This window comes from Lissotriton helveticus, chromosome 8 (assembly GCF_964261635.1).
Source record: "Lissotriton helveticus chromosome 8, aLisHel1.1, whole genome shotgun sequence".
NCBI classification, from domain to species: domain Eukaryota; kingdom Metazoa; phylum Chordata; class Amphibia; order Caudata; family Salamandridae; genus Lissotriton; species Lissotriton helveticus.
The window spans coordinates 386,105,289-386,124,447 of NC_136069.1; the positions used below are offsets into that span (position 1 = coordinate 386,105,289).

General features: G+C 48.9%; 1 protein-coding gene across 7 annotated transcripts in view; it reads right to left on the minus strand.

Moving 5' to 3' along the window:
- SUPT20H (SPT20 homolog, SAGA complex component) overlaps positions 1 to 19,159 on the minus strand; it is a 404,514-nt gene that overhangs the window by 244,191 nt on the left and 141,164 nt on the right. For all 7 annotated transcript variants that reach the window (XM_078657195.1, XM_078657196.1, XM_078657192.1 and 4 more), the window contains exons 10-11: positions 18,828 to 18,881; positions 7,619 to 7,758 (exon numbers count right to left, since the gene is read on the minus strand). In XM_078657195.1, coding sequence (XP_078513321.1) covers positions 7,619 to 7,758; positions 18,828 to 18,881 — 194 coding nt within the window. The remainder of the gene's footprint in view (positions 1 to 7,618; positions 7,759 to 18,827; positions 18,882 to 19,159) is intronic.

Sequence of the window (19,159 nt, forward strand, 5' to 3'; positions counted from 1 at the left end):
TCGGGTGAGCTGTGGTGATGACGGAGCGGTTCCGTCATGGCCCCGCCCGCTTAATAGAATGCGCCGCGCAGGCGCGAAATCAGCGCCGTGCAGGCGCATCGGGCGGTCCATGACGGAACCGCTCCGTCATCTGCACAGCGCCACTGCGGCTGATGACGGAGCGGTTCAGTAATCCGCGTCGAAGAGGTTAAGGGTACAGGGCCCCTCCTCTCCCTAGAGATGATGTGGGGGGGGGGAGGGAGTATCTTCCTCCTCTAGCACCTCTTCTTCCTCTGACTGGTCATCACCCTGCTCAGAGGGGTGGCCTTTAGCATACTCAGCCAAGAGCTGCTGGAGCCCTACTTTGGTTGGATGCAGGCCTATTGGTATATTTTTCAGTTTGCATAAGGACCTTACTTCTCTGAAATGTAAGTGTAAGTAAGGTGTGAGGTCGAGCTCCTCCACCAGGTCCTCTGCAATATTATCCTCACTAATAGTTGGGGGTTGTTGAGACATTCTAAACTGATAGTTCTAACCCTCTACCCCGACTATAGTGACTTATTTTTCTCAAATTTTAAAGGGACTTAAGCAAGGCCCTGACAAGACTTTTAGTATTTTAGAAAACCCAATTTCAAAATTCTAAAGGCAATTTATGAGTTCTGTCGTGTGACCAGATGGTAACCAAGTAGTCCAACAAACGCAAGTTTGTATCCAACCCCTATTCCACCAATGTGAGAAAGTGGCTCTATATGTACTGGACCAAAGTAAGGTGCAGTGTGTATAGAGACCACCAACCCCAGAGGTATAACAGAGGGTAAAGTCAGGGCTGACCTTACTCTCAAAGGTGGTAGTTTGGTCGAGCAGTAAGGCAATACCAGAGGACAGTGTAAAGCATTTGTTGTCCACAGTCAGTCAGCAAAAGGTTTCACACACTCAAGGACTGAACTCCAGGCCAATTGTTTTTATATCAAAAGATATAGTTGTTTTATTTTTAGAACCAACATGTATCAAAATATACTTTTCTCAGTGATGAGTAATCTCAGATTATTGCTTTGCAGAACGGCAATGACTTTGTAAACACAATAGGTACAGGGGTTGCAATAGGCAACACAGTTCTACACAATTTAGCATTGAGCTCAATGGGTTTTTCTACACAATTACAGTTGATTAGTTTGCAGATTACTTTTGTAAGTCCAAGACTGGATCCTAGATTCAGCCCTGGGGTCTAAGCTGGAAACAGTTTAGTAAAAAAGTTTTGGTTATTGCAATGATTTTTAAGGAATAAAAAGGTATTTCAAAAGTTCAGATTAGAAACTTTTCAAGGGAAATCTGGCAATGTTATCCGCTGGGAGAAAATTCAGGTTACAGGTAAAGTATGTTCTCGTTACTTTTGCAATCCAGTACTGGGCTCCTAGGTCCAGCACTGGGACCTCTACTTAAGACAGGTGAGTATTTACGTTTCAGTAGTATGTGCGAATTTTAAAGAATATTTCAAGTTTTCAAAAGTAGACACAAGAAATTTCATAGAAAAGCATACAATGGACTCCTATGGAGAAAATACAGGTTAATGGTAAACCTGGTTCGGATTACTTTTGTGGTTCAATACTGGGCTACAATGTACAGTACTGGCTTCTCTCCTGATCACAGGTGGGTACTTCGGAATTTGTTACTCAGCTGATTTTATAGGAATATTTTAAGTTTTCAAAACTTCACAATTAGAAGATTTTTCGAGTCAAACCAGTCAATGTTATCCAATGGCAGGTAAGTGAGTTACCGGTTTCAAGGTGAGTACTCGGCTGGTGAAGTTAAGGTTCTGGGCATAGACTCTGGGGTCCCCCGGGGTCAGGTAGGTACAGTTGGTTCACCCTCAGCGGCACAGGGGCAGCCGGGTGCAGAGGTAGTTAGGCCCAATGTTAGCCAACGAGAGGCAGGGGGCCTTCGGTTGGTGGCTGCTGGCTAGCAGGCCACCCGGCTGTGGGAGCTGGGATCGTGGTCACTTACTCAGGGCAAATGGGGAAGTAGGATAGGGCAAAGGTGGCACTGCCAGAGGCACTCGGGCGGCTGGGTGCAGGTTGCTTTTGAGCCGTCGGGCGCTCAATGTTATTCAATGGGAAAGGTAAAAAGGGAACAAAGGCTGCAGACTCGGGGACAGTGATTCTTCAGGTGTGACCACCACTTCACGAGGTAAGTTGGGATCCTGGAGAAGAGGTAGGTACCCCAAAGCAGGGTGCAGGGGTGTATTTGGGTGTCGGGAAATATTACCCTCGGCTGGTCGCGGTTGGAGGGGTCCCTGGTTCTGAGGCTGCAGGCTTCGTCTGGTTTGTCCAGAAGGGTCTTTGGGCACTGGACTTTAAATCCCAGTTCCCAGGGGGACGTCCTCGTGGTCTTGGACCACTCGGGCACGGGCCGGGCTCGGCGGGTACAGAGGGGGCAGGTCTTGAGCTTCCTGGCTGGCACCAGGGGTTGGTTGTTGAAGCAGAGCCTCTCCTTATGGGAGTCCCAGTCTTTAAGAGGGTTAAGGCAGGCAGGTCCTCCGGGTGTCCCAAGGTTGCTGTCCGCAGGAGTCGCCGGGATTAAGCAGGAGCAGGTTCCAGGATCAACAGGCCGGTAGGGCTGGGGCCAAGTCAGTGGGTGTCGTTCTGTTGTGGGCCGCTGCACGGCGTGTCTTCTTCTTATTGATCTTCTTTCTTCTTTGCTAATCGGGATCTGAGGAAGGAAGGTTCAGGGAGCCCCTAAATACTGAATTTAGGGGTGTTACAGTTAGGGCAAGGGCAGGGACCAATAGGGCCATGTTCTGGGGTGGGTACACCCCCTAGCCTGCTCCTCTCCGGTGGGAACCTAGCTGTGATTGGGCAAGGCTCCCAATCTTCAAGATGGCCGGAGCCCGGGGTCCTGCTTCACCTCGCCTCCCCACCGGAGGGGTGGGGTTGGCACAGGCTGGCACACCCCCCTTCCTGACGTAGGGTTTCCAGCCAGTCTTCCCGCCAGAGTGGGGGTCAGAACTGGTGGGGAAAAGGTCTGGAGAAGCTCACAGAGGCAGCATGCCTTTGAAGCTTCCCCCTGCCCATCCTGGGGGAGCAGACCTAGCACCTCGCTCAGGATGTGCATTGTTTCAGGCCCAGGAGAGCGAGGGGCTCTCCACCCAGGGGTCCAGCAACATATCTGCTGTGTGGCAGCCTGGGCAGCCACTCAGTCCAGACGTGGATTGTAGGTTAGGTTTCAGGGGGCACCTCTAAGATGCCCTCTGGTGGGTTAAACCTCACACTGGCATCAGTGCAGGTTTAATGTGCTGAGCAGTTTGATACCAAACTTCTCAGTCTTCAGTGAAGCCAGCATGGTGCTGTGGAGTTCGTAATGACGACCTCCCAGCACCATATACTCTTAAATGACAGCCCTGCACTTATAGGGCCCAGGAATGGCCCTGGGTACTGTAGGGGCACAGGGCTCATGCACCTGTGCCCACACCATTGGCATAGGGCACCCAGCAAGAGGGGTGACTGATGTATGCCAGGGCTGTGGGGTTTGTGGGCATGGCACACAGGGATGTGTGCCATGTCGACTATCTGTTTAGTTCTGTACTTAGACACTCAGCCTGCAAAGGCAGTGTGTGCGTGTCAGGGTACAGGGCCCCTAAGGGTGGCACAATAAGTGCTGCAGCCCTTAGAGGTCTTCTCTGGTCACCATGCCCTGAGTACCTAGGGTACCATTTACTAGGGGCCGATAGGTGGCCAGAGATGCCAATTGGGTTTTGTTTCAACACAGCTTTAGGGAAGGAACACAGGCCCTGGGTACCTAGTTGGCAGGAGCCCAGGGCACACTCAGTCAAAGCACATCAGTAGTTCAGCAAAAAGTGGGGGCATACCAATGCAAGAAAGATGGCACTTTCTCACATCTCCCCACTGCTGAAAGAGATCTTGCACCACGTCCGAGTTCAGACGCCATTCGTGATCCATCATGCACCGGCGGCTGAGTTCGTCCGCCCTGGCCTTCAGGGAACCTGCCAGGTGTTGAAACCAGCAGGGTGACGCCCTGGTGTTCCAGCCATGTCCAGAGGCGCAGAGCCTCCTGACAAAGGGTCCACAACCCAACCCCACCCTGTTTGTTGCAGTACCACATGGCGGTGGTGTTGTCCGTGAACACCTGCACTACACTTCCCTGGACAGAGGGAAGGAATGCCTTCAGTGCAAGTCGGATCGCCCGCAGCTCCAGAAGGTTGATATGGAGCCGGGACTCCGCCGGAGACCAGAGGCCTCTGATCTTCGTCTCTCCCATGTGGCCCCCCATCCCAGGAGGGACTCATCCGTCACTACTACGTGCTCCGGTTGAGGTAGGGGGAGGGATCTGCCGCTGACCCATTGCGGTTCGTGAGCCACCACTGCAACTGACTCGCAGTGCCCTCCGAGATCAGGACTTGGTCGGACAGATTGCCCTGATGCTGTGCCCACTGAAACTTCAGGTCCCACTGCAGAGCCCGCATCCGCCACCTGGCGTGATGCACCAGAAGGATGGAGGAGGCCATCAGCCCCAGGAGCCGCAGCGTCAACCTGACCAAAACGCGGGATAAAGGCTGAAAGATCGGAATCAGAGCCTGAATATCCCGAACCCGCAGTTCGGGGGGATAAAACCGAAATTGCACCGAGTCCAGAACCACTCTGATGAAAAGGAGCTTCTGAGAGGGGCACAGGTGTGACTTTGGCACGTTGATGGAGAACCCCAGCGAGTGCAGGAGGTCGGCCATAGGCTGGAGGTGGGAGACGACTGTCTGGGGCGAGCCCGCCTTCAACAACCAGTCGTCGAGATAGGAGAAGACTGAAACCCCTGATCTGCGCAGATGAGCTGCGACCACCGCCATCACTTTCATGAACACCAGAGGGACGCTGGTAAAGCCGTGGCCTACCGTGAACCACAGGTAGTGCAAGTGGGTCGGCAGGACGGGGATGTGGAAATATATATCCTGCAAGTCCAACGCCACCATCCAGTCTCCAGAGTCTAGGGCAGCCAAGACCTGAGTCAAAGTCAGCATCTTGAACTTCTCCTTCCGGAGGAAGCCGTTGATGCTCCGGAGGTCCAAGATAGGGCGTAGGCCTCCTTTGCCCTTCTTGGGTACCAGAATGTAGTGGGAGTAGCAACCACGTCCTACTTCTGGCCCAGGAACGTGCTCAATGGACCCCTTGGCCAAGAGGGCCATAACTTCCTCCTGCAGAAGTTGCAAGTGATCCCCCGACATGCGGTGGCACTACGGTGGCATGGCTGGAGGGGTCGCCTCGAAGAGGAGGGAGTAAGCCCCTTCGGACGATGTGCAGCACCCACCTGTCCGACGTGATGGAGCACCAGTGGAGGAGGTGATGGCGGACCCTGGCCCGCACTGGCGTCGAATGGGCCTGAAAGCTCGGACTAGGAAGGCTTTGAGGTAGATGCTGTGTGAGCGGATGTGGACTGGCTTTGCCGTTGTCCCCCAGGCACCGCCCCGGCAGTTACCACGTCCACGGCCGCGATGAGGCTTGTTCTGCGGCCTGTGGCTTGCAGGACGTGTGGGGGCATCCCTTCCTTGGCCACTAAAGGGGCAAAAAGCAGAAGTTTGCTGGCACTGTCCCGACAAGCCCAAGGACTTGGCCGTAGCCCTGGAGTCCTTGAAACGCTCAAGCGAACTGTCTGCTTTGTCGCCAAAAAGGCAACGGCCATCAAAGGGCATGTCCAAGAGCGTGGCCTGGACATGCCCGATAAATTGGTGGACCTCAGCCAGGCGTGGCGGCGAACCGCCACCGTTGTGGAAATCCCCTTTCCCAGCGAGTCCGTGGTATCCAGTCCACACCTGATGGAACGACGCGCCGCATCCCACCCCTCCACAAGGGGCATGGGCGAGCCGGGCCTCCTCCGGGCACTGGGGCAGCACGTCCACAACCGTGTCCCACAAGGAGTGGGTAGAACGGCCCAAAAGGCAAGCAGTGTTGATAGACCGCAACCCCAAACTCAATGAGGAGAACAGTTTCTGCCCAAACTGATCAAACCTTTTGGATTCCCGATCTGGGGGAGCGGTCGGGAATGCAGTCTGGGACGTAGAGGCCTGGATCACCAGGCTCTCAGGGGTGGGGTGCACGGACAGAAAGCTAGGGTCGCCCGGAGCCGGGCGGTGGCGTCGGGCCACGTTCCGATCTACTGGGGGCACTGTGGAGGGCTTGGACCAGGTGTCCAACAGAACGTCCGTCAGGGCCTCATTGAATGGCAGTAGAGGTCTGAAGAGCTTACTGGCAGCTGAAGCACCTCAGTGAGGAGATTGGTCCTCACGGCCGCCGCAGGGAGCTCAATAGCCAAGGCCTTGGCTGCCCTGCGCAACACCACGCCATACGTAGCACCCTCCTCCATAGCCACGGAGGGAGAAGAGATGAATCCAGTGTCGGGCGAAGTGTCCAAACCACTGGCCTCCCCTAGCTCATCTGCCCAGTCCTGGCTCAACTGGCACTGCTGTGCCAGAGAGTCCTCAGACCCCTCCCAGTCCTCCCCTTCATCCGTGTCCTGGTATACAGGCTGGAATGACGGAGCCAGGTCGTAGGTGAAGGCCTCACCCATCGACGCCGGAGACGGCACCGAGCGGGCGCCATTCCGACGCCGGACCCGGACTGAAACTGGGGTGGACGTCGTCAGAGGACTGCGCCGGGAGCAACACCAGGGTGTCGGCACTAACGGAGGAGTCGTAAGGTCAACTGGCGTCGACCGGGATCCAGGTGCGGATCCCACGGGGGCTGACGGCACCGGGACCGAAGTCTGTGACGGCGCCAAAGCACCCGACGGCGCCAGGGCCAGAGCCACGGGCCTCAACGGAGGGTTTGGTTCAGATTTTTTAGTTTTCCAGTTAAATGCACTGGAGTAGATTATTTAGAGAGACAGACTGTTATCTGCAAACATATCTTATACTTAGGTGTTTATATGGCTAATCAGAGTATCCCAAGGAACTGCAGTTTGGGCATTTACATTTGTATTTAGCTTCTCTTGTTTCATCAGCTGTTGCATCTCACTGAGCACTGTATTTTTTGTGAGTAAAACATAAGAACATTAAAACACATAAATGTGTATAATGATTACATAAAAATGTCTATGTGTACCTCATACATCACTAGAAGCAAAGATAATTATAACTTTTTTAAGTAGCATTTTAATGATGGCTTTTGGTAGTGCTAATCAATGTTCAGCGGACACACTAACACGGTTTCATAAAAAAAGCATGCATTTGCCATGTGGAGAGGAGACAGAGAAAAAAGCTTCCATTAGGACCAGCCTTCTGGCAAATAAGGATAAAAAAATACAATAGCTTTGGGCAAGGATTCATCACAATTAAAATGTAAATCAAGTCAGAAATTGCTCGCATTATTAAAGTTTGCGTTTACTGAAGAATATGCCTGGCAGAAGGACCAAAATCTTACTCGAAAATTACACTTCATCTGACAAGCATTATCTGCCATTAAATAGGTGAACAGATAAAATACCATCTTGCCCAATACAGCAAAAATTGGAGTCAAAATCAAAATTACTGCCAAAAGCGAAGTTATGTGCTAAAATTAATAACAAAATGTCTGATTTATCTCTTTGCAACCATACACTCCTGCATAAGTGTCAAAGATGTGAGAAATGCACTTTTTTTTACCGTTTCATAGAGTGAGTATTCATCTTCTGCTTGTTATATAGCAGTTGATTTGCCGTGCAGGTCACAGAAACTGAAGGCTCAAGACATAAAGGTTCAGCTGTAGCTAGGATGAGCTGGCTTTCAAGTAGGAGCTTATCTTCCTACATAGAAAAAGAAGAGCACAATAAACAATGTACTTTCAAGTTAGTGTAGCTACTGGATAGTTCATTTGTAGGTAATCTGCTTACATTTGATAGGTCAACATATCATACACCCATGTAATTACTTCGAAAATTACGTATGCCTGTGCCAGACCCTGGTCAGCCAGAAAATTACTCAAATGTAAATATATTTCCTAGAATTAGGTATTGCCCTCACTTTTAAACTACGATAACACCCTGTCTATGCACGGATAAGGTGAAGACTTCGTCCTTGGAAAACCATGCTTCTCCGATAGTAGGTGTGAAGTCCCAATTTAATATGTGATGGCGCAGGTCCTGAGGCTTGTGGTGCACGAAGATAGGTTTTACTGCCACCCCTCCATTATCCTCTATTAATTCCCTGATTCAAACCTGCAACCAGACTGGTTCCGCATTTATCTGGCGTCAGCGAGGTGTGAAAAATGCGCTCATATCTCACAATCCCAATTTTGTGCATATACAGTTTAAGAGATTGCTGCAGGTCACTGCCATGTACTTGGATTTTCTACAACTGCAGTACTGAATATACTAACATTCTCATGTAGCCACTTTACATTAAACAATACAAACTAAATAATGCACATTTCTTCCCAGCAATTTCCTAGCAATTGTTTCGAAAAGATGGCCTCTGCTCTGGCCTACTCTCTTCTAAAGTTTCTCGGTCGCTTTTCTATTCATAATGGTATCAGACTAATCCATTTCATATACATTTACTCTTACACTTTAAATGGGACTCCTACCACCATTAACATATGAGGGTTTTGACCTCTCAAAAGATGTATATCAGAAAAGGGAAATATTATTGGGGCTGGGGGAGGGTCAGCTTGGTAGATCAGACATAGCCGCTCTTGCTTGTGGCAGCTGCATGAGCGGCACACACAATGTGTGGCACTAGAGGTGCCTCAACACTTGCCTACAGAAGTATTTTCAGATTCAGAGAATAGGGTAACTTGCACTTTACCAACCCCTGCAGGTTTTGGCAGGTGTGGGTGGGCACTCTTGCTGATGAGCACTGGGAGAACTGATGGACATAGGCCATAATATGCATTTGCATTTTCTCCCTTTACGATGACAAACATACAGACAGCCAAAGGAGTGATAGATGAGGATATGCACTAGGGATGTAAACACGGATTCATGCTATCTATGCTGGCGGGGGTCAGGGTGCCTGTCCTCATGTTCGCGGACGATATGCTGATTGTTTCGCAGACTCCGAGTGGGCAGCAAAAGGCCGTTAATGCATTCAGGGAATTTTGCCAACTGCGTGGTCTTGAGATAAACACCTCAAAAACTAAGTATATGTCCCTGAACCAGCGGAAATCCTATAAAGGTAAAATCATTTTGAACGACATCCCCCTTGAGGAAGTAGAGGCTTTTACCTATTTAGGCATTGTACTTTAGGGCAACATGGGTTGGAAAGGTCATACAGATATGGCCATTTTAAAATTTCACAAACTCACAGGGGCCCTATCCTCCAAATATAAATCTTCTTTTACTAAGCTAATTTCACCTGCTTTGGAGATTTATAACACAAAAGTACTAAATGCCACTTTGTACGGATCTGAGCTTTGGGGATTTTCAAACCTGAGCCAACTGGCATTAGCAGAGCGGAAATTTTTACGTAGTTTGGCCGGCGTACCACAAAGCACCCATACAACTCCGCTATTTTTTTACTTGGGTAGGGTAACCGTGGTGGACATAGCGAGGTTACGTCCATTATTGTATTGGAGACATATTTGTACCACCCCAGAATTGATTCATTATGCCACTGCATTGAGGGACGTGATCAAGGCTGATCGTTACCATACAATACAGTGGCTTTAATAACTACGGTCACTCTTAAAAGAGCTGGAACTTAGCCAGCTATGGGAAGATACCGACCTATTACCTTTTCCATCAAAAGCCCAATTGAAAGAAATACTGGGAAATGGTCTGGGTAAAAATTCAAAGAGGTCAAAATAACACCAACCTAACTGGCTGTTTCCTAGACTGTAAATCGCGTCCCCTTTGTGAGGAATATTGGGACATCATAGAGCGTCCCTTAGATCGTAAATTATATTTTCAATTCAGGGTAGGGACACTCCCTGTTTAAGTTTTTACTTGTAAATGGACTCTAACAAAAGGTGATAAATGTGATCATTGTAACAGTTTGGTCGAGACCATAGCACATTTATTTTTTGTATGTCCCCTTTATGATGCCCCACGCCGTAAATGGTTAAAACCAATCTGTTTAAACCTGGGTACCAGAAGGCACATAGAAGCGTTAAGGATACTAGAGTCAGATTGTACACCCTGTATAGCAGTAGCCGTAGCTAAATTCCTAAAATGGGCCTGGATTATACGCTCTCGCACTTTTTTAACCACATGATGTTAGCTTGTAAATTACCGGAGGTTTTTAAAAATTGGTTTTAAATTGTGTAGTAATTTTTAATTGATTACATATGAATTTTGTTGAATATGTACAGTAACGATAGGAATAATTGAATTTAATAGCTTTTTAACTATCCGCATTGTTATGCGTTATTTATGGTGTATTGTATTGTGATGTATTGTGTATTGCTTTTATGACATCCTGTCGAATAAAGCTTTTCTAAATTTGAATTTGCTATCTATACTGATTGGCTCTGATGTCATGCCACTAAAGTTCTCCAAGGCATTTTGCCCCCAATGTCTTTAACAGATAATTAAGATTGCTTAACAAAGTAATAATGTCTGCAGTGGGTTGTGGGGGCAGTTTGTGGTCTAACACTGGTAAAGAAACTAAAAAAAAAGCAGGACATCAAGGTATTCAGATTAAACCAATATTGTGGTTCAATTTTATATGCAATCTTATGGTGTGGTTATGCAATGAACACTATAGCATTGATTGGAACCAGTGGAGCTCAAAACGAATAGTTTTCTTACCTGTCGGTGTAGTTTTGCAGCTTGAAGATCTTTCTGGATTCACTATGCTGTGCATTATTCCGCGGTCTTGTGGTTGGGTCCGGATTCGTAGTCTTTTCTTTGTTTTTTTTTTTTTTTTTTTTTTTTCTTTCTTTGCCCAGGTGGGCGTCGGCGTCACACCCCCTTTGGGTGTATTTCCGGTGACGTCGGCATGCTTCCTGCGGAAGCTCCCACTCTTGGGCGCCATCTTCGGGTTCTTTTTTTCCGTGTTTCTTTCGTTTCCGAAGTAATGGCAATGTTCATCTTAGTTTGTATTTACCGCTTTGTACTTTCAAAGTCTATTCTTTAGTTAACCACCTCTTCTCTCTCCAGCCTCATCTTTCTGGCGGAGGTGGGTGGGTTCGCTAGTGAATCCAGAAAGATCTTCAAGCTGCAAAACTACACCGACAGGTAAGAAAACTATTCGTTTTGCAGCGTGAATCTTTCTGGATTCACTATGCTGTGCATAGATTTTGTAGCGGTTTCTCATCTCTGTGGCGGCTGGGTGGAAGATGAGCGTTGGGTGTTGAATATGTGCCGTAGCACCTTCTGTCCCACTTGAGCTTCCTTGTTCATTTGTATGTCCACACAGTAGTGCTTCGTGAACGTGTGCACCGAAGCCCATGTTGCCGCCAGGCATATGTCCTCTATGGGTGTGTTAGCCAGGAAGGCTATTGTAGCGCCCTTCTTCCTGGTGGAGTGGGCACGCGTCCCCTCAGCCAGTTCCTGTCCTGCCCGTTTGTGGCAGAGTTGGATTGTTTGTGCGATCCATCGTGCAATGGTCCTTTTGGTTACTGCTTTGCCCATGAAGCTGTTTGCGAAGGACACAAAAAACTGTTTCGTTTTCCTGTGCCCCTTTGTCCTTTCAATGTAGTGCATGACTGCCCTTCTGGCGTCCAGGGTGTGCAGAGCTCTCTCTGCGCTGGTTGTGGGTTTTTGGAAAAAACTCGGTATCTGTATCGACTGGTTCATGTGAAAATTGGATACCACCTTCGGCATGAAGTGTGGGTCAGTCCTCATCACAACTCTATCGTTGTGTATTTGTATGTATGGTTCTTGTAGCGTCAGCGCTTGAAGCTCGCTTACTCTGCGTAAGGACGTTATCGCAACCAGGAAGGCTGTTTTCATAGTTAGCATCTTTAGGGAGGCCTTGTGAAGTGGTTCAAAGGGCTCTTTCATGAGTTCCGTTAGGACTGTGTTCAAGTTCCATGCAGGTGGCGGCACCCGCTTGGGTGGTGCGATCCTTTTCGCTCCTTCTAGGAATCTCTTCACCACCTGTGATGTGAAGAAGCTCCTGCACGTTTCTCCCCTTGTGTAGGCTACTATCGCTGCCAAGTGAACTCTTAACGAGGATGAGCTAAGGTTCTTCTCCAGTAAGTGCGTCAGGTACCTTAGCACTGTGGAGTCCCTCTTCATCTTATTGTGGAGTCTTTCCTGTCTGCACCATATTGTGAATCTTTTCCATTTCGCAACGTAGCACTTTCGAGTGCTGGGCCTTCGTGCCTCCCGAAGTACCCTCAGGGTGCTTTCTGGTAGTCTCAAATGTGCGAACTCTATGTCCTCAGGAGCCACGCTACTAGGCTCATGCTCTCTGGCTCTGGATGCAGTACCTCTCCTTTCTGCATGGACAGTAGATCTTTCCTCCTGCTGAATCTGTGGGGTGCACACTGTGTCATCTCCATGATCTGCGAGTACCAGGTCTGCCTCGCCCACTGCGGTGCGACCAGTATCAGTGTCATGTTGCTCGCTCTGCATTTGCTCAGTACTCTGTGCATCAGTGGTATCGGGGGAAAGGCGTAGGCAAATGTCCTTGACCAATCTATCCATAGGGCATTCCCCAGTGTCCCCTCCTCGGGCTGCCTGGATGCGAAGTTTTGGCATTTTGCATTCTGGCGTGTGGCAAACAGGTCCACCGATGGTGTCCCCCACCTGTCGAACAGGTATCTTGTCTCCTGAGCATTGAGCTCCCACTCGTGGGATGCCGATGTCTGCCTGCTGAGCCAATCGGCTTGTATGTTGTCCTTCCCTGGTAGGTGTATGGCTAGCAGGTCTATCTTGAGAGGGATGGCCCATCTCCATATCTCCTGCGCCAGCGTTGAAAGCGGTGCGGACTGTGTGCCCCCCTGCTTGTTGATGTAGAACATCGCAGTGGTGTTGTCTGTTTGTATCAATACCTTGTGCTTGTACAGTCTTGTTTGAAAGGCCTTCAGTGCAAGGAAGATTGTCTTCAATTCTAAGTAATTGATGTGCTTTGTGGCATCCGTCGGTGTCCACAGTCCCCTCACCTTGAGCTCCTCCATGTGAGCGCCCCATCCCTTCAGGGATGCGTCTGTGGTGATGGTCACTGTTGGCGTTGGGGGCGTTAGAGGCTTTCCCCTTGCTATGTTCTCCATGGTCCACCATGTCATCTCCTTCTGCACTGCGTGCGTTACAACCACTAGATCCTCCCAACTGCCTGTAGCTTGTGACCATTGCTCCTGTAGCCATTCTTGAATGGGTCTCATGTGGAGTCGTACATTCGGTACCAGGTGGATGCATGATGCCATCATCCCCATGATCTTGCTCGCCGTCCTCACTGTCCGAGCTTGTCCCTTCCGGTAGAGGCGAGTTTCCTTCACCAGCGCCCTCGCCCTCTTCTCGCTGGGGAACACCTTGCCCTGTAAGGTGTTGATCTGTGCTCCCAGGAAGATCTTCACTTGTTCCGGCTCCATTGATGATTTCTTCCAATGGATGGAGAACCCCAGGTTTATGAGCGTGCTGGTCACTGTATGTGCGTGCAGCTTGCATTTCTGGTATGAGTTTGCTTTCACCAGCCAGTCGTCCAGGTAAGGGTATACATGTATCCCCTGCCTTCTTAGGTGCGCCGCGACTGCTGCGAGGCACTTTGTGAAAACTCTTGGTGCCGATTTTAGACCGAAGGCCAGTGTCGTGAACTGGTAGTGGCTTTCTCCGACGGTGAACCTGAGCATGTGCTTGTGCTTCCTGTTCATTGGGATGTGCAGGTATGCGTCTTTGAGGTCTATAGTGACCATGAAGTCCCCGGTCTGCAACTGTGGGAGCACCTCTTGCAGGGAGGTCATTTTGAATTTTTGCGTTCTTATGAATCGGTTCACGAACCGTAAATCGAGAATGGGCCTCATTGTCTCGTCTACTTTTGGTACCAGGAAGTATGTTGAGTATACTCCTGTGTTTCTTTCTTTGAAGGGTACCCTTTCTATGGCCTGCTTCCGCAGGAGTTCTTTTGCTTCTTCCTGAAGGCACTGCAGCTGCTTGCTTGCTAGCGGCTTTCTTCTTGGTTTTCTGCTTGTTGGCCTCGCCTCCAACTCTATGCAGTATCCGAATTGGATAATGTTGAGGATCCATTTGTCTGATGTGATTCCTCTCCACTCCTGGAGGTGGAATCTTAATCTCCCTCCCACTGGTGTCCTGTGGTCGTGGGTGTCTAGTTTGTCTTGACCCATCTGTACGTGCTGCCCCCTGGGATCTTTTTTGTGGGTGGGCACACGGGTTTTTTCGAAGTCACTTGGAGGTGGGCTGCTGGCCCCCTCTTCTATTTTGTCCTCGTCCATTTCTCCCTCGAAAGGACTGGCCTCTTTGTTGGTACTGCCAGGGCTGTTTCTGATGGCCCTGCTGACCCTGCGAGTCTGCCTGGTGCGTTTGCTGGAAAGCCTTGTGTGAAGTACCTGGCTGGTTTCCACCTCTCCCGCCAGGCCTCCGTGACGGGGTGCCCCTCTTGTTCCCTCTGAACTGCAATGCTCCCATGGATCTTGCTGTTTCGTTATCCTTCTTAAGTTGGCTGAGTTGCTCATCAACTGTTTGTCCGAAAAGCGTACTGCCGTTGAACGGGGTGTTCAGGATGCTGTGTTGCACCTCCGGTTTGAAACCGGATATCCTGAGCCAGGCGTGTCTCCTTTCCGTGACGCCCATCATCATGAGCCTGCTGGCCGTGTCTGCCCCATCCAGAGCCGTCTTAAGGCAAGAATTTGCAGCATTCTTCCCCTCTTCAATTAGCTTTTCGGCTTTCTGCTTGGCATCCTGGGGCAAGTCCTTCACCAACTGTCCCAGTCCCTCCATGATTTGGTACATGTGTCTGTTCACCAGGGCGTTGGAATTAGCCATGCGCCAGTGGGTCGCGGCATTCCGTTCGATCCTTCTGCCCACCAGATCCATCCTTTTGCTCTCTTTATCCGGTGGCGGGCCCGAGGTAGTGGGTACGTTAGCCCTCCTCCTTGCTGTGGCCGTGATAATGGAGTCTGCGGAGACCGTGCCCTGAATGTAGGCCGGGTCCTTTGCGGCATGCTTGTACTTCTTCTCAGTTCTGGGAGTCACTGCCTTGCATGTTGCGGGCTCCCTGAAAGCTTCCTTCCCCTGAGCCAAGACGCTCTCGAGCATCGGGAGGAACTGGCTCCTCGTTTGTGTTGGGAGCAATGTTTCCAGAAGAAAGTCTGCTTTCTGCTTCTCTTCGTCGAGCTTGAGCTTGAAAGCTGCTGCGGCAGATTGTATCACCGCGTTGTAGGCCCCGATGTCGTCCGGCGGCGAGGGCCTCGAGGGGTAGGTGTCGACCACCTCCTCCGGGCTGTCGGTCTCGACATCGATGTAATCCACATCCTGAAGGTCATAGGGCGCCGACTCTGTGTCTGTCCTGCCCTCATCTTCCTCCCCATAGCTGTAGCTCTCGTGGGGATTCTCGTACTCCTCCTGGTCGTCGAACACCTCGACGTCCCGGTCTTGCTCGGTGACTTCGGCGACCTCCTCTTCTTCCTCCTCGACCGCCTCCAGCACTGGTGGCTTGGTCTTCTGAGGGATCGTGAAGGCCTTCATCCTTGCGTCGAAATCTTTTTTCCGCTGCATGAAGTTCTCCATTTCTGCCTCGAGGCGCCTTCTTTTCTTTTCCATCTCGGCCGCGTGTTCCGCGTCGGATGGTTCCGCCGGTCTCTTCGACGGATGGCTCGTCGCCGTGCCTCTCGGAGTCGAAGTTTTCGACGTCGAACCGGATATCGGGTCTCTGGTCGTCGTCGACAGTTTCGGGTCTTTCTCCCTCGTCGATCGATCCTTTTCGGGGACGATTTTCGACGTCTTCTGCTGATCAGCAGCTCCCGGCGCCGGGGACTCCTTCTCTGAGGATCCGCTGGGCCTGGGAGTAGTCGCGGACGCCGCCTTTTTTGGCGTCGGCGCTTTCGGGGTCTTGCCCTCGATTTTTCGAGACTCAGAGTCTCTCGGGTTCTTGGGGGCCGAAGAGTCTCCTACCTTGTCAGAAGTCTTCGTGTAATCGGTCTCTACGACCGTGTAGCAGTCGTCTTCGGCGGCAGCGTTGTCTTCTTCCTCGGAGGACATCCCCAGCTCGTAGAGCGACGGGGTCGGGGCCTTCCCCTGCAGGGTGGCGTGTGCTACCCTCTGCCTCTCTCTCACACGAAGGGTCTTCGGGGTGAAGGCGGAACAGGCGTTGCAGTCTCCGCTTTCGTGGTCCACCGGTAGGCAAAGGTTGCATACCGGGTGCTGGTCTTTCTGCGCGTACTTGTGGTGGCAGTTCCGGCAGAACTTGAACGGCGTGTTGTCCATCCTCGAGCGTCCAGGGCCTCTCTGGTCGCGTGTTCGTCGACGTTCGTCGAAGATCTGGATGGAAAACGCCTTATCTTTGCTTGTCTTTCGTCGGTGAAGTCCCCTGGAGTCTTCAGATGACTTCTCCTCGTCTTTTCTGTATTTTCTTTCTTCTTTCTCCAAAAATGTCTGGAGCCCAAACGGGAACGATCCAGACCCGACCGCGGAAAAAAAGAATCTGAAGATGGCGCCCAAGAGTGGGAGCTTCCGCAGGAAGCATGCCGACGTCACCGGAAATACACCCAAAGGGGGTGTGACGCCGACGCCCACATGGGCAAAGAAAGAAAAAAAAAAAAAAAAAAACAAAGAAAAGACTACGAATCCGGACCCAACCACAAGACCGCGGAATAATGCACAGCATAGTGAATCCAGAAAGATTCACGCTGCAAAATGATATTTTCCGATGAGCCTTCTGAACTACCATTAATGAGGACCATAATTGTCTTGCACTGATGGCCTTGTAAGAGTTTTTCAGATAAGAACAATGTGAAAACACGACACACCAACTTATGCCCACTCAAGGCTGGTCTGCACATTTCTGTGAAAGATGCACTAATGTTTCCTGAACAGAAATAGCAGCACAGTCCACCAGCATCTTCAATAAAGGAGTGGTTTGCTAATGTGGCCAAGGGAACATTTAAGGGTCACATATTTAAGTGAGCAATCCTCTCTGAGAGGGGATGGGTGTGGATGAAACTCATACTTTAATCCTGTTTATCAGAATCTAAAAAAGTATCTTGTATTTACTTTGAATGTACAGAATGGACCTGGTCTTAAAACTGTACTACAAAGATGTCCTAACTTTTAAAGAAATATCAGTTTACACATATATAGAAATAAGTAAGGCTGATACAAAATAACAAAATGGAAAATAATGGACGCACGACGATAACCAGCACTTCTTTACACATTCTCGAGTGAGCATTCACTTTCTGCAGAGAAGATAAAATAAGCACTGGGCACAGTTAAAGAAAGATCAAAACACTTTTGCAATGAATGCTATATTTTTTTAATAAACACTTTGTTTGAGAGGTATGAGGTTTGCCCAGGTCACTCTCAAAAAACGGTTTTCAGAACAAGGCTGTGAAATATAGTTCATTTAAATGCAACAGCATAGAGAAAGTTGTTTTTGTAACTGAGTTTTTAAATAAAAATCTTTATTAGGGCATCAGACATGGATACACAATATAAGATAAGGAAAAAGAGAGAAAATAAAAATAGAATTAAAAAGGAAATACTTCCAATCATACTAAGAGTTCATCCTTATTGAACCATTTAGTTAAAGATCCCCAGATCTTTTCCCTTTGGCCTTGGCCCTACTTCCCCTTCTCCTAAACACAGAAATCTCCCAGTGATACACAAATAATAATTTACTAAACCAAACATGTATCGACAGGGAATTCGGATCAAGCCAGACCGTGGCCAGACAGAGCCGCAAAACAGCCCCCCCCCCCATCTGTAAATATGTGCCGGGGTTATATATAAGTTACACCAGGTCTTAAAGCATTGTACCTGTAGATTTGCAGAAATACACACCGTTTGACTAAACAGAAGGGAGTCTTCACACTCGCCCTGCCCTGCTTGCAAAATCGTTTGCCACCTATCAAAATGCTTAGCTAAATCGTCACCCATCTTCTCATTTACCAATTTGTATATAAAAGATGTTGTAGATTGACCCCCATTGATCAGATCAAGTAGCGGGAGACGCACCCAGGTAACAGATCTTTTACTAAGGAAGTCCCTGATCTGTAGATATTTGAAAAAATACTTGTTCTCGATCACAAATCTTTCTTTAAATAGCCTCAAAGGTCATTATTCCAGCATCAGATATAAGATCCCCTATACACTGAACCCCTTTATCCCTCCAATTTTTAAAGTATGTATCTCGAAATATTTCTGGAAGTAGAGTATTCCCTACAAAGGGGGAATATAAATGTAGCCGCCCGATTTCAAACTTTTTTCTAATAGCTGTCCAGACCCTGTAGGCACTAAGCAAAACCATGAATTTGACCCTCTTAAAATAAGCAAAATCTATATGGCGCAAAACAAGTCCCCTAACCTCAATCCCATATATTAAATGATAGATCGATGGTTCCAAACTACCCAAATTTTCCCTGTTTAGTAATTCCCCTATCTGTTTCAGGACAATCGCCCAGTAATAGATTTGAAAATTAGGGACGGATCACCCTCCCCTATCTCTAGGAAAAGTCATAAATCTGAGAGCCCTTTTTGGGCTTTGTCCAGCCCATAAAAACCATGAGACTAGTTGGTCCAGCTTTTGAAACCACATTTTGTTTATCTCAAAAGGGAATTGCTCTGAAACAGTATAGAATTTTGGGGAGAAATAAAATTTTGACGACAGTAACTGAGTTTTGAGTGAACGTCGGTTAAATATATGAGAGTACTGAAGTGGAATTTATAGAGTTGCCTGTACTGTTAAAGTCAAGGTTTGTTTAAAATTTCAAAGAAGTACTTTCAGTCGCTGCGACATAGAAAGAGAAGGAACTTGCCTGTGTCCATTTGTGGTTGTCACTGGTTATGGAGTGCACATCAGAAACCAAAGTCTGCAAAGGAAAAAACAAACATATCGGTTTAATCTGATTTTGCATTGGTTAAGCAAGGACAGTTTGTAGCTCTTAGTTTATACTATGTCTTTTATCTGTTGTAGCATGTTCCACCTAGTCATTCCTACGCCAATGAATCCTAAGGCAACAAATGGGCCAATCAGCAGCTAATGAACACCTCCTTTCACTGTTCCAAAGATAACTTAAAGTGGGGCCAATGACTCATGTAGTAGTTGTCCATTTCGTGCACTACTCCGCACTTGATTACCAAGAGCCAA